The sequence below is a fragment of the Pituophis catenifer genome, unplaced genomic scaffold (genome assembly GCF_029215685.1).
Source record: "Pituophis catenifer annectens isolate HBS135680 unplaced genomic scaffold, rPitCat1.0.hap2 SCAF_1, whole genome shotgun sequence".
NCBI classification, from domain to species: Eukaryota; Metazoa; Chordata; class Lepidosauria; order Squamata; family Colubridae; genus Pituophis; species Pituophis catenifer.
The window spans coordinates 57730543-57746233 of NW_027256881.1; the positions used below are offsets into that span (position 1 = coordinate 57730543).

The 15691-nt window shown below is 34.3% G+C and overlaps 1 protein-coding gene across 1 annotated transcript in view; it reads left to right on the forward strand.

The window, feature by feature from the left end:
- KIF6 (kinesin family member 6) overlaps positions 1–15691 on the forward strand; it is a 123459-nt gene that overhangs the window by 93572 nt on the left and 14196 nt on the right. The window contains exons 16-17 of the mRNA XM_070931225.1: positions 165–215; positions 15594–15675. Of these exons, the coding sequence (XP_070787326.1) occupies positions 165–215; positions 15594–15675 (133 nt within the window). The remainder of the gene's footprint in view (positions 1–164; positions 216–15593; positions 15676–15691) is intronic.

Consider the following 15691-nt stretch of genomic DNA (forward strand, 5'->3'; position numbering starts at 1 on the left):
TCAAAGTAAAGATAGAAATCTCTTTATTAGTAATCTGTGGGGTCAATGTAACGGAATATGCAAAGTGGGACTATTGCAAAAAGTATGCAAAGTTATTGTTTAAAAATTGAAATCTGAGATAATGAAAGTTCTCTTAAGTGATTTGGATTCTGATTTTCACACAGATCATCTGAAAGAAGAGATAATCCAGAGGCATATGCAAAAGGCAGCACAAGGTAAATATAATATTCCAGGATAAAATCTTTTCCCCAATGGTATTTGTTTGTAGAAGCTCACATAGTGTTAATCTTTGGGGGGAGGGGGCTGTTCTTTCATATTGTTATAATTCATGCAACAAAAATTTCACATTTTCTTCCTTCATTGTAGACAAATGTCCCACTAAACTCACATTAGCAACAGCAGCAGCAGATTTAGCTGTTTAAATTTCACTAGGGCTGCTCTTTACCGCAAGTTATGGAGTTAATCATCTGAGGCCATTTGGGTCATGCTGATTTATGCCTAGGTTTGTTTTTGTTAAACATTATCCTGGGATGAACTGTGACACTACAATCTATGAGAGCAGACAAAGAAAGCAAGTGCAATCAAATGTTTGCAAGCATCCCCTTAAATACATGGAGCTTTTTCAAATGTTTATGATTCTCATTCTTCTGTGAAGCTGATATGGGAAATACTACATGGAATAAATGTTAAGTAGTCTGTTTCAGGATCACACATAACTGGCAATTTTGAGCAGATATTGACCGTATAATAATTTATGCGCCATTAGTATAATTCGGTAAACTTCCTTTATATATCCTTCATATATATCAATGGGAAATCATACGTCTCCTATGTTAACACCAGACATGTAGTTGTTTTGCTAATTTTGCATCTTCCAAGATTGTTTTTTTAAAGCTCATTCGTCCTTTTAAATTTATTGTAACACTGTGGGCTGATATTTATTATGTGACTTAAGTATTGTCATTTGCTTAGTGTGCTCTGGGAAATGAAATCAAGTGTCTATTCTTCTGATTTGTCTTGATAACTGTAAAAGTATGACGTAATAAAAAAACTCTTTTTAGTAAACATAACTATATTTTAAAACCCAGGATAAAATTCAAGATAATGTTTCCATTGGGGATCTTGGTGTTAATATTTTTAGCTATCTTTTTTATTTATTTTAAGTGCCTTTCTTGATGGAGACAAATTACAAACATTTTGAATAATAGCAATCTATTTTCCCAGTGGGATATCCTTAGGATACAGAATTCTCATTTAACAATTCAATTTAACAAGTTTTATATTCTGTTTTTTAGAAAGATGATTTATCTAGAGATTCTTCTCATGCCATCTCTGCATGCCAGATGACTGATGATTAGATAAATGATTGGCATTTCCTAGTAACATACTCCTGCAGGATATTATTCTGTATCTACTCCTATTCAGAATACAGAATAAAAAGTATTGTGGTCCCATTCCCAGCCATTTGAAGGGCTAAGAACAAACTACAATTATATCAAAGTACCAAAAGAAAATTTCAAAAAATTTGTTGTGGATGACAAGATAAACCCAACAATTATTAAATGTTGGTTAAGATTAGGATTCTAGATTATATTGATGCTTTTCTCTGTCTATTGTACACTGATCATAGATAGGTAGTGGTCAATGCAACATTTTTGTATCTAGTTACATTGACTAGCAGGAGAGAGGCATTGTATGACTGATTTTGTGCCCAAAATCCTTCAGTTCAATTCCTGATTGAGGATTTGAAGCCCATAGCATAACATCTACCTACCTATGTCCCATAAATTCAAATTGTGATAAGACTGGTCACATAATGCCTCCCTCCTTCTAGTCACTAAAATAGAAACAACACAGGAGATATACAGTGTATAAAAAAGTAGAAATTTTCTTCCCCCTGGAAGGTAGTGGTGGAACTAATAGAAAGTCCTGTACATCGAGGCATGACATTATGACACATCTTTATTACTGTGATCTGAGGATTAAGGGAAGGTGAACTGTGTATACCATTTTGATAATTTTATGTCTAAAAGATCTGTGGTGTGTGGAAGGCTAATAAACTTCTGAGCCTAGCCAATTAAGTCATACTTCTAAGGGGAATTGTCTGTCACAGATATTGGTTGCTAGGCAGATTGAAATAATTAGTTAGATACAATTAGAATTTTGACCAAGAAATGAGGAAACTTTGTCTTTGGATATCCACATCTGTTGGGGGCCACAGGTCCCTAGTGGATAGGATTAAAGCTGATAGTAGCAGATACAATGTGTGTGTGTGTATGTGTGTGTAATCTAAGAGAGTATCAGAAATAGAAAAAAGACGAGTCAAAACATATACATGTGGGTGTATATATATCTTTATTTTGACTTGTCTTTTTTCTATTTCTGATACTCTCTTATTTCGCTTGTCATAGACAGCAACAGAAGAGGGAGTTTTGTAAAATGCTTTTGAAACTCAGCTAAGAGCTTTCTTAAATTAGTTGAGAGATACATATGGTCCTAAGCATTAGGGGGTTTCACTTACCTTCGCTACCAGTTTGGAACTGTGAGCGTGCGCATGTGCGTACTTTGGTCACATGCAGCGCTTTTGCACCTGCACAAAGCATCTGTGATGACGTCCGGGCGGGTGGGCAGAGCCTCCCACCAGAGTGAGCCAGTAGAAACTCACCACTGGTCCTAAGGTTGCAGATTGTTCACCTTAGTTTACACTAAAAAAATTGAAAACCTTTCCTTAATGTTTATTAATATTGCTGTGATATATTTATATATTATTACAAAACATTTTCATTTCATCATCAGAGACTATTTTCTGTAAAGGACCTTACTTCTGCAATAAGAACATTTTATCAAATATGGAAATACACATGAACTCATTTTTTTTTCCTGATTTTTGTTGAACAAGTGACAAGGTCACATGCAACTCCTGTGGCCAAGAGGAAGTTACGGTGGAGCAGCAACATGGGGGAGTGATGATGGTGCATGTGAAGACTGAATATGAGTTGGATTTATCTCAGTATATCATAGTTAATTTCATTTCAGTGCTGTAGTACATTCTGCTATTTTGAATATTTGTGTTTCAAATTGAAATAATAACAACCGACATCTGTCTGTGTTAGCTAAATATTTATAGTTATTGTTTATCATTACTTTCAATAGTGACTCCTAGAAGCATTTTAGAGCATTCCTCCTATATAAAAAGATTTTTCCCCAATATTTCAATGTGTAGAATAAAGTAATTGGAATTACTTATCCTTAACAGTTACTCTTGAAATTCTGAGACTAAAAAAATAGGTTGTTCAGATGATGTTTGTTAAGAACATAGATTTTCCATTAATTCTGGAACAAGATTTTGGTAACATATCTGGATATGCACCTCAAAACATTCCATGAATATTTTGCCTTAGGGAAAAATAGAATTTATTCTGACTGATTTAAATCTTAAAGGCTTCATATTTCTTCAGTGCCATAGCAAATGAATTTATTGGCAGGAAATCTGCAAAAACAGCGATGCGAGGAAAAATGAAAAGGCATAGAAAATAAATTTATTTCATTAAAATAATTGCTTGTGTGTTAAACTTGAGTTGAACATACTGATTCATGATCTAGGGGCAGAGGTAGGGAGCAATACATTCACGTAACCTATAAAAACAATTGTAATAATTATGTGCTTCAATTAGATATATGAAAGTAACTATTAATCTATTATAATTAATAATTAATAATTATTAAATTTATGTGCCATCCATCTTGCAGTTTGTGGGGATTCTGGGCAGCTTATAATTAAACGTGTTACCCAATAATTTCGATTTGGGTATACTGGAATAGGTCTGAGAAAACTGGCATTCTGGGAAAAGGTCAATGAGAAGCTAAGTTAACAAATACATTAATGACTTTAATTAGTAATAGTATATTTCTACTCAGCGTTTATTATCAATAGTGTTCACACTGAGGTTTAACAGCTATCTGCTTCAAACTGACATTTTCCACATGTGTTGAGACAACAGTTCCCAGAAGTTACAGCCAGAATGGCAGGCTTTTTAGAAGTTAAATTTGCATCATACTTTAAGGCATCAGGTTGGGGAAGACTATTATGTACATTAGAATATTTATTAAAATTCTGCTCGTTAGTGGAAATTAGAGTATAAAATAAATTAATTATAAAGGCAAGGTAAAGATGAATGGAAGTGTTCTTCTGAATTTTATACGTAGCTCTACTTTTCTAGCTCATGTCAAGTTTCAGAGAAAATTATGGCTGCCTCAGTAGTTGCCAAGTGTATGGCAAGGCTTCCTCATTTGGTTGTCATTGGAGATATTGCTTTGAATCCAGTGAATAGATACTTTGAGGAAAGAAAGATGGTTAAAATTTCTTCCTGGAATTATATTATCAAGTTGTAATATGGCATCTTTCAATAAAGAAAAATTGATCTAATCTTAAATGATATACATGTACAAATTGCATACTTTATTAGATAACTCAGATACTATACAATTTCATAGATTTACCAGTTTTATCTAAGCAAATGGAACACTTCTGATGTAATTGTGGATAAATTCTAGTGGCTAGTGTAGATATATAAACATATCAACTACAGTAGTTGCTCAGAGGTGAAGATTTATGTCTAAAGGTTCAGTCGAGTAATGTCTAAACAAGACACATGATTGTATATTTATACAAAAAACATTGCTTCATTGTAAATTCAGATTAAAGTTGATTATACCTCTCAAGTCTATGAAAGTTCCATATAACTGAGGTAAGCAATGCGCATTAGAGAGTCATTTTTAAATTTTTAGCAATTCAAAATGTCAGCCTCACTAAATTAATTTTCGCATAGTATTTGTTATAAATTCAGCTGAAAAGTTTCCTCTCTAATTTGTTCTATTTTTTTCCTTGCATCTCTGATACATTATTTCCCAGTATTCATTGTTGTATCATTCCTTTCCCTTTTCTTTTTTCTTTTTGTTATCAACAATGGTACTTTATCACTTCTTTCTTTCTTTTCTTCCCTACTTTCTAGCTTCTACCAACAATCTGAACTAGTAATGTCCAAACATTGGTTTACTGTGTCATCTATTGTTTAAATTGGGTGATTGTATCTCTCCCCTCCTTCCTCCTCTCTCTATTTCTCACTGCTTTCTACCTACATATCTCTGTGAGCCTCCATTTGTTTTTCCTGTCTCTTTCCCCACTACTGTTCTGTTTCATTTCCATTTCTGTTTCTGTAACTAATATATTTAATTTATTATTTAGTTTAAGTCTGGAGTGATAACTAAAATGTGAAACAGGCTGGAAAACTGGTACCAACTCCGCTGTACATGTCTCAGTTTAGAAAAAAGATAACATAGCAATCTGAGCCTTCTCCTGTTCACATTGTACATTTGAGTGGCTGGGTAAACCTCAAGATGCTTCTGTAAAGATGTAGGGAAGCACCATGAACAAACAGTGTTCTTGTGAGATCACAAAGAGATTGAACAGGGCCCCAGCAAAAATGCTGCAGATCTTAGGTTCAGCAGGTCTGATTTATAATACTCTTGAAGTTGAAATTTGGTGAGGTTAATGTTATTTTACTGGCATAGTATTCTCTAAATAAATATCCTTTTCAGTTGGTGATTGGCCAAGTTCTAAGAATGTTGCTGCTGTAGTCCTTGAAAAATAGTTGTGATAAAATCTAATAACTATGTTGTGGTTTTTATTCGGGCATAAATGAAAAGCAGAACAGAAAAACAACTTAAGAATCTTACATACTATGGATTTGTATATCTTAGGTTTATACAAAATGTTCCTGATGCAGGGAAAGTTAGGCACTTTCCAAATGTGACTTTTTCACACACATGGCCATAAAAATGTCTCAAAACTATTCATCTTTTTTTTTTTAACTCTTTGAATCTCTTTCAAAGGTTTTGGGAAAGACACTGTTTCAGCCAGATGCAAGAACATTGTACTAATGGGGCTTTTTTAATCATCTTGAAAGAAGAAGGAACAAAGACTAATTCCTTTAAACAAAAAATATTCATATGGAAGACAAACAAAAAGTCATTTGAAGGACTTTTAGAAAATGCTTGAAAACTAGTGTGGGGCAATTCAGAAAAACAATATGTTGTTAGCATGAAATCAAACTTTATGGTATGTAAAGCATAACAATAGGAACAAAACAGCTCTATTTCACAAAAATAAAGTAAGAAGCATAAAAAGAAGCTTGTTTGACAACAAGTATGTTTTCAGTTTTGCACTGTCTTGTTGGCATACTGTTATTTTGAGTCTAGAAGCAAAGGGTTGCTCATTTTTACTTACATTATTGATTCCCAGTGCCTTTTGCAAAGATTTCACAATGTTACAGTGTCTGTAATTTGTTCAAATGCCTTCCAGAATAATTTCTAATACAGTTAAGCTTGCTTCCCTTTTTCTTTTTTTAGTTGTAATAATGTAGTTAAAAAATAACATTTATGTTGCAATATTTTTCAGGATCAGACTCAATAAATTTAGTAAGAGTTAAAGGTTTAAATATATCTCCTTTTATTTACAATAGGCATTCTATATTCACTGAATATTCATAGGTAGAAGCAAGTAAATGGGGGCAAACAGCTCCTTATATATACAATGGGTGGAGCTAGATGTGGGAGTGGTGAATCATGAATACATTAAGAAGTGAAGAATAAGTTAACCCCTGATACCCCGTTCATATATTATTTACACATTATAGAATAAGGCATTTACATCTGACAAATCCCCCTCTAAATGCCGATTCGTTACACAACACCAATTACATTCAGATTCAGGACAGTACAAAACATACAATTTAGAAGTTAAGTATTTGTGCTGCTTGGCAGGTAAAGGCTTTGTCAATATGTCAGCTAATTGTTCTGAAGTTTCACAATGCACAGCTTTAATAAATCCATCCTGAGATAATTGTCTCACATGTTTAAATTTTATATCTATGTGTCTGGACCTTTGTCCAATGGCGTCAGATCTGGATATTTCAATAGCTGCTTTATTATCTTCATGCATAATAAAAGGTAAAACAGGTTTTTTCCAAACATCTGAAATCAAATCATTAAACCACACAAGGTTATTTGCAGCTTTAGATAAACAAACATATTCTGCTTCTGTCGTTGAAGTGGCCACTAATTCTTGTTTACCAGTGTACCAGTAAACTGGACAGTCATTTAAGAGGAATATATAACCAGATGTACTTTTTCTGCATGATGTGTCTCCAGCCCAGTCTGCATCTGCATAACATGTAAGCTTTGGTTCTTTATTATCGTTAGGTTCCAACATTAAACAAAAGTCTAGTGTACTTTTCAGATATCTTAATATTCTTTTAACAGCTTCCCAGTGGTACATTGTTGGCTTGCTGACATGTCTGGATAATAAATTGAGGGGTAAAGCGATATCTGGTCTTGTCCAATTAGATATATAAAGAAGTGAACCTATGACTGATCTATAAGATGTGTTATCTTTGAATTCAGGGGATGATTCATCAGTATTTCTTAGAAAGTCAGTTTGCATAGGAGTATCACAAGGTTTGGCATTACTTAGATTGCATTTATTTAAAAGCTCTATGATCTTATCTCTCTGAGTAAGTTTGAATCCTCTTTTTGTTTTATTAATTTGAACACCAAGATATTTGTTTACTTTGCCTAAAGATTTCAATGAGAAATGTTCATTTAGCTTAGTTACAAAGGTTTCTCTTCTCTCTTTATGTTTTCCTATGTATAAAATGTCATCCACATAGATCAATACAAATTCCATGTAATCATCACCCTTTTTAACGAAAAAACAGTTATCAGCAGTGGTGGCATTGAAGTCCATGGTTTTAAGTACTTTTACTAAGCAATCATACCATCGTTTACCAGATTGTTTTAACCCGTATAAACTCTTGTTTAACAACCAAGTATCATTTCTGTTTGTGTATTGACTGTGGGGTGCTCTTACATATATTTCCTTATCTAGTTTTGCGTGTAGGTACGCTGTCTGTATGTCATATTGGAATACATCGAGATTAAGTGCTGATGCTACCACTAGAGCTGTTTTGACACTCTCGGTTCTTACTGTGGGGGAATACGTGTCAGTGTAATCCTCCGGATATTTCTGTGCATAACCTTGTGCAACTAGTCTAGCTTTGTATAGGGTATTGCCTCCCTCTAAGTTCTTAATTTTATATATCCACCTGGTACCAATAATTGTTTTATCCTTTGGTGCGATTGCAGGTGTAAATACATTTAGTCCTTGTAAGCTTTCCATTTCTTTTTTCATTGCTAATTCCCATTTTTCTTTTTCTTCACGAGGGAGTTTTAACACTTCCTCATATGTATTAGGTGTCTTTGGCTCATCATCCATATGCATTATATAGTCTTTATATTTATTTGGCATCTGATTTCTGGTGTTTCTAATTGTTTTTTCAGGTTTACTATTGTTATCATGCAAATATCTTGCTTCCTTTTTAGTTAGTGTGTCTGTCTTTATTTTGTGTTGGCTATTTGTCCATGTTTTGTTTTTGTTTTTATATTTGTTGATGTTTTGCTTTTCTATGGTCCCTTTCTCTTGAGATTTTGTATCTTTGTTGTCACTTGGAAATATTTCATTAAGATGTATTTTAGACCAGTTGGCCTGTTCATGGAATACAGCTGTTCTGGAGACTATAAATTTGTTATTACTATCAATGAATCTGTACCCTTTAGTACCTGTCTCATATCCCATAAATCTGAGTCTTCTGGACACGTTTTCTCCCTTTCTTCTCAGTTGCTTAGGTATGTGTACGTCTGCAGTGACCCCAAATATGTGCATGTGTGCCAATTTTGGTTTTCTATTATACATTACTTCATATGGTGTTTTATTTACAATGCTGGACCAGGTTCTATTCTGTGTGTAATTGGAATAATGTAATGCTTCTGACCAGAATTGTTTGCTTAAGCCAGCATCTTCCAATGTGCATCTAATCATGGTTTGTAATGTTGAGTTCTTCCTCTCTGCAATCCCGTTCTGGAACGCAGAAAATGGACTAGACGTGTAATGTAACATTCCTCTGTCCTTTAACCATTGGGAGAATTCTTTAGACATGAATTCACATCCCCTATCTGTCATAATTTGTTTTATTCTGATATTGTGTTGTGTTTCTATGCGTTTATAAAATTCTTTAAATTTTTGGAAGGTTTCGTCTTTGTGTTTTAATGTATAGACAAATCCATAACGGCTATAATCGTCTACTATGGTTAAGAAGTAATGTTTTCTATAAGTGATTGATGGAGTTAGTGGACCAACTAAGTCCATGTGTACTAAATCAAAAATTTGGTTGGTTGATCTGGTGGATTTTCTTGGTCTGGGGCTAGTCTTTAGTTTTGTAGATTTACATACTGAGCATTCCAAATAGTTTTCACAATTTTTTATTTTGACACCTTCTGCGTGTTCAGTCATTTTTTGTACTACAGGAAAACTGGCATGTCCTAACTTCCTATGTAAGATGTGAGCACACTCATCATGAATTGGCTTACCTATTTTTGGTTTTTTTTCATTGTGTACATCTTTGTGATCATGAGATATTTTACATTCATCATTGTCACTGTTGCTAATGTTTTCATCATCTACTTCAATACAATCTTCCATATTTGAATCAATGTTGTGTAACCATTTTTCCTTTGTTATCAGATAAGGTAGGCCTCCTTTAATTATTACAGTGCCTATATCTATTTTATTTTTCTCTAAAGTCGCCTTTCCTTTAGAAAAAACTATGTTAATATCAGAATCTCTACTTAGTTTTATGGCACTTAGTATGTTATGAGGTATTTCAGGTATTAGCAATACCCCCTCTATTTTTCCTAGACCTGGCAGTATTACATTCCCTCTGCCTAATACTTGAACCTTTTCTTGGTTAGCTACCTTTATTACAAATTTATCTTCTACAAATGAAGACAATATATCTTTGTTATTAGTGGTGTGATTAGTTGCTCCAGAATCAATAAGCCAATTACTATTTTCATTCTGCTGTGTGTTAGTGTTGTCTTGTTTATTTAATCCATTCAATGAACCAGATTTTCTATCCTTTGAATTATCTCTGCCCCCTCTATTGTCTTTGTAATTTGGTGGGCTTCTGTATCTATGTCTATCCATGGAAGACTGTCTATAATTGTATTTGTTTCTATATTCTGACCTATGTCTTTCTTTTGAAATTTTGGGGCAATCCCTTCTATTGTGTTCCCTGGATCCACAGTTATGACATTTAAATGTTTCATTATATTTTTCTTGGAAAGCTACTTTCCTATATGTTTTGTGTTCTATGTGATTGTTAGAACGATTCCTTCTTGAATTGTCTTCTGCTATTAATTTATTGGATAGACTTTCTATGGATAAGTATCCTAGATTGATTGTGTCTAAATGTGACATATAATTGTCCCATGATGGATCAAGTGAGTTGATAATAACACTTTTCATTGTTTGATCTGAAATCACCTCCCCCCTTAAATGCAGCTCAGCTCTTATTTTGTTTAAAGATATTAAATGCTCACTTATGGAAACCCCTGGTTTTATCCTAGATGAAAAGAAATCTTTAGACATCCTTGTGGTGGTAGCTACACTGTCACTGTAAAACAAATTGAACATGCATTGAATAATTTCTGACACAGTCATATTTTGCTTAATGCTATGATACATTGCAGGAGACACGCTAGATATTAATAAGAAAAATGCTCTATGGTGTAAGCAGTCTATTTTTAGAGTCCAAGGTCTTTTTGGGGGACTAGTGATAAAAAACAGTAAGTTTTCCTTCATAAAGACAACCTGGAGCTGCTGATACCATTCTTGCAAATTAATGCCATCTACCCTTAGCTTTGGGAAGTCACTGGGTAAATTTCCGACATTATTAGGTCCATTACTTACAACCTGAGGTAGTCCGTGGTCTCGCAAATGCAGAAAGTTACAAAACGGCGTGGGGATGCTCGCAACGAGCCTGCACGGTCTCCTCGCCAGTTCATGTCTTCCCGGACCGTCTGCGTAGTCTTGCGCATGCGCGTTGTTCATTTCTTCCACGGAGTCGTCGTGAGAGGTTCTCCTCGTTGCGGCTCGCTCGTTCTGCTCCTCCTCAGATGAATTGGTCTCTGGCTCGATTTTGGGAGTCTTGACGATGGCGGCTGCTCTTCTTCTTCTTTTGATGGCGTTGGTGCTTGCTTCGGTCTGTGGCGTGGGGCGGTATCGGCAGGGCTCTCTGGGTTCGGGCGTCGTCGCTCTCGTAGTCAGAATGGAAGCGGGCAGGTCTTGAGGCATTGGCTTGACCGCTCGCTTCTTCGTCAGTTTTTTTGTTATTTTTAGTTTTGGTCCAAAGGCAGCAAAAAGCGTTTTCATTGCTGATTTTATTTGATTGTTTGTTGAATCCTCTTCACTTTCCGATTCTGATTCTTCAGAGGTGTTAGAGTCTTCTTTTTCATTTTCGTTGTCTGATGTTTTTCGCGCCAGAAATTTTGAATTGAGCTTTCTGATTGGCTCTGCTTCGCTCACCCTGGAGGTCTGTTGAAACCAAGATGGCTGCCATTCAAAATTTCGCGCGGGATCACCGGTTTTCTTCTTCACAACAACATTTTCTGTAGTCATATCACTCACTATTTTGGTGTCTTTTGATTTTTCATTAGTGATGTGCTTCTCTCTCGCTGCTCCGCTGTTCTTCAGCATATCTTGGAGGTTCGCGATGAGGCTTTCATCATTCTTCTGGCTTTTCAATAGTTTTAATATTTCTGACCTGAGTTCTTTATTCTCTATTTCGATTTCCTCCTCATCATCATTTTCATCTATTATTTCTTCGTCTTCAGTGGTGTATTCTTCAGATTCTCTCGAAATCGCATTTGTGGATTCGTTGATTATTTCTTGTTCTGTTTCTATTTCTTTGCTGTATGCCCTGGTGTTGGGCCTATCTTTCTTAGACATTTTTAATTTTTATTGAGTCAATTAACCATCCTCTGCTACCAGCTTGTTGCAATATTTTTCAGGATCAGACTCAATAAATTTAGTAAGAGTTAAAGGTTTAAATATATCTCCTTTTATTTACAATAGGCATTCTATATTCACTGAATATTCATAGGTAGAAGCAAGTAAATGGGGGCAAACAGCTCCTTATATATACAATGGGTGGAGCTAGATGTGGGAGTGGTGAATCATGAATACATTAAGAAGTGAAGAATAAGTTAACCCCTGATACCCCGTTCATATATTATTTACACATTATAGAATAAGGCATTTACATCTGACAATTTAAAGTAAATGTAGGCCTGAAAATTATCTGAGATGTTCATATGCTTGTCCCAGATCAGACTATTAGTTGTTAATATTTGATGAATGACTGGCATATTTATGTATTTCATCTATGTTGATTTATTCCTCAAATATTGTACATGACTCTGGGCAACTAACAATTAAAAACAAGAAATAAATTACAAATAACATGAATAGCATCTGAGCAACCGATCTACAACACTAAAAATCATTCCAGTTAACACAGCCAAGAAATGGGCTCACCCACACCCCCAGGGCCTCAAGCTTGTTAAAAGCAGATCTTTAAGCCTTGGAAAAAGCCGGCAGGATTGGGATGAGTCTGAAGGCAGATACCAAACAGAAAAGGCTTAAACTGCATTTATTGTATTATTGCTGACACCTATAAATGTCCGTTAGCAGATGCTGACTGGGCATCTGATTCTAAATTTTGTTTAATATTCCATTTCTTTGTCTCTTGAACCTTTGGATTTTAAACTTTTAAAGATATATAGCTTTTTTAAAAAAAAATGGTGCCTTTCTTCCAGGAGCTCACACAGTATACATAGCAACCTTCCTATTCCTTCTCCATAAACATGGAGTGCGTTAGCTCAGAAATACCAGCAACCAGGAGCACCTAGCTGCCCTGTCTGAAGCATGACTTGAATGTAGGTCTTCATAGTCCTACTTTAACTACATCATCCTGGCTATCACATTGATAGCATAAAATGGCATATGGTTTTTCTTACAACAAAAGCAGATGGAAGGGATGTTGTCCAAAGATTATTTATTGGAATTTGTCAAGTTTTAACCTTCAAATCATATCTCCTCCATAAGAAACCATCTGACAAATATAAGCATATAAAAATGCTTTTTAAATATTTTTAAGTAGATGAAAGAACTGTACCTAGAGCTGATTCATTTTCTCCGGGTCAGAATAGCCTCTTTTATCTGTCATCCTTTGTGGGTGTGCGCTGATTAGATTTGTGTATTGTTTTTAATTTGTTTTTAATTATAAAATTAAGTTTTACAAATAAGATTAATCTCTGTTACATTCACTTATATCAGGAACAAGTAATTTGCCCTGATTTTTTTTTAAAAAAATACAATTTGTCTTTTCTCTGGATTCTGGAGAAGACTTTTTCCCTCCATCCTCTGAAATCCTGCTGTTTGAAAGTGAGGAGAAAAGTGAGTGCCTTTCTTGTTTCAGATGACCATAAGCTGAGCCATACTATCTGGTTGACCCATTGCCAATATGGGACAGGAACCACTTTCTGAAGTCAGAAATGGATGCCAGCCTTTATTCTCCTCCCTCTCATCATGAATCCTGTTACATTTTCCTGTTACAGGCACTTATCTTTATGTTACCTTAACTTACCTTTGCTTGTCCATTTACACTGGAGCATTTTACTTTCATTTTACTAGCTGCAATAGTTCAATGGTTATTTTGCAGAGGCAGGAAAGACCTTTCAACTGAGCCAATGTTCACCACTATTTCTAATATTTTCATATTTTATCCCTTCTATTGCAGATCTATACAGAAGTCAGTATTATTTTTGTGAACTTTTTAAAAATGCTCTTCATTATTTTTTTTGTTGTTTTATTTTATTATTTATTTTATTATTATTTTAATAACTGAAATCCCATCATTTTCCCAGTCATTTGAGATAAGAGTTTCATTCCCAGCTCCAAAAGGGAACTGTCAATCACTTTCCTGAAAGAAAAAACTGGAAGGGCATGTAACGATCCACTACTACTTAATGGAATGGGGAAATATTAAGCAAGATTTCCATAGGGATCAGCAAGTTCATGCCTCTCAGGGTATGCAAGTAGCAGATGCAACTATGTGTTTGTGTATCTCAATGCTGCAACTTCTTTTAGTAAATTAAATATTAAGTGTTTATCGAATATCTGTGAGTAAATTTCATTAAAATATGTTAAGGTTGTATGTCATTACCAGTGTAGCCTACATTTGAATAAATGTACTGAATTGTCCTGTTAAAGTTAATTTGGGATTCTAGAAATTAGGAAGTTAGTAGGGGGGAAAATGTAGAAAATATAGGAAACATAAAAACAGATAAATAAAAGCCATCCAAATATCAGTTGAATATTGAGAAATTATCAAAAAAAAATATTAGAGAGAATTCCAATACATACTAGAGTAGTAAGCACAGGAGGTTTACAATAAACCAATAAAGCTTTACATGCAAAATTTCTTTCTTACAGATATTATATAAAAGTTTTTATAAGTTTAGTATGAATCAATCAGTGTTTGGAGCTAGGACCAACTAAGAAACTAACAGTTGATTGGCAGGTTCAATTCTACTTACAGATAAAAAGCACTACATTTCAGGATGACCTACCCTGGCAGTTGCAAAAGTAGTAGAATGAAGTAGGTTGATGTACTAAACCATAGTATAGTTTTTTAGTTTTGGCTTACCATATATTTCATGCCAACTATTATGGTTAGCTGGTCATGGTTTAAGCTTAGCATGTTAATAGCTAGGTCACTGCATATTTCATTAAATAGGGAATTATAAGCAGGAGATAAATGTGGTACTTTATTCAGTCTAGAGACGTACTGAAAAGTAAATTATATTAGTAACAATAGATTGCCAGAGAATATTCATAATAAATTCTACAGTGCATTTTGAGGGCATTACTGATCTTTCTTCTGAAGCTATCAACCTTTTTACAATTTACGCATCTAAACATGAAATGTATTTGGCTTCTATACCAGTTACAGTTCAAAAGGCATTACATATAAATTAAATAAATAAATAAAATAGTTTATTAAAAGATGACATTATTTCTTCCGTTTACTAAGAAAATATTTATATACATTCATGAATTATTAATTCAATAGCTTCACTTCATCAACTCTGTATAATGTCTTTGCCAAGAACAGAAAGAATATGAAAAAAATTTACTGTAAAGGAAATAAAGCACATAGTAAGGGAAATCCGAGGTATTTTCTCAGCAGCATCACTGGGAGAAATGCAAGATAGTAATATTAAAAGCAAAATAATTTTGTTGGAGACAAGTTGGAGGAGAATTTAAGAGATGAATTCGAACAAATAATTCATATAGAATTAATATTATATAATGTACTTTCTATTGAACAAAGGGGAGGCAGATATAAGTCCATCCTCAGCCATGGAAGTTCAGTGAATAACCTGGGGCCACACTTTGTCTCAGCCTACTTCATAGGCTGGTTGTGGGAAGAAAACTGGAAAAGAGTATTTTATATATCACTCTATGCTTTTTATACCATTTCTTTTTAAGGGGGAGAGGGAGAATTCCACAACTTAAATTGTATCCTTTGGCTTTATTTATGTAATTGTTAACATTGAGTGATTTTAACTTGCAGCTCTAATCAGTCCTCGAGAAATGAATCAACCTGATCCAGTAGAAGAGGCACTTCGAACACAAATTGAACAGAAGAAAATAAGGTTCTCTTAGCTTGAT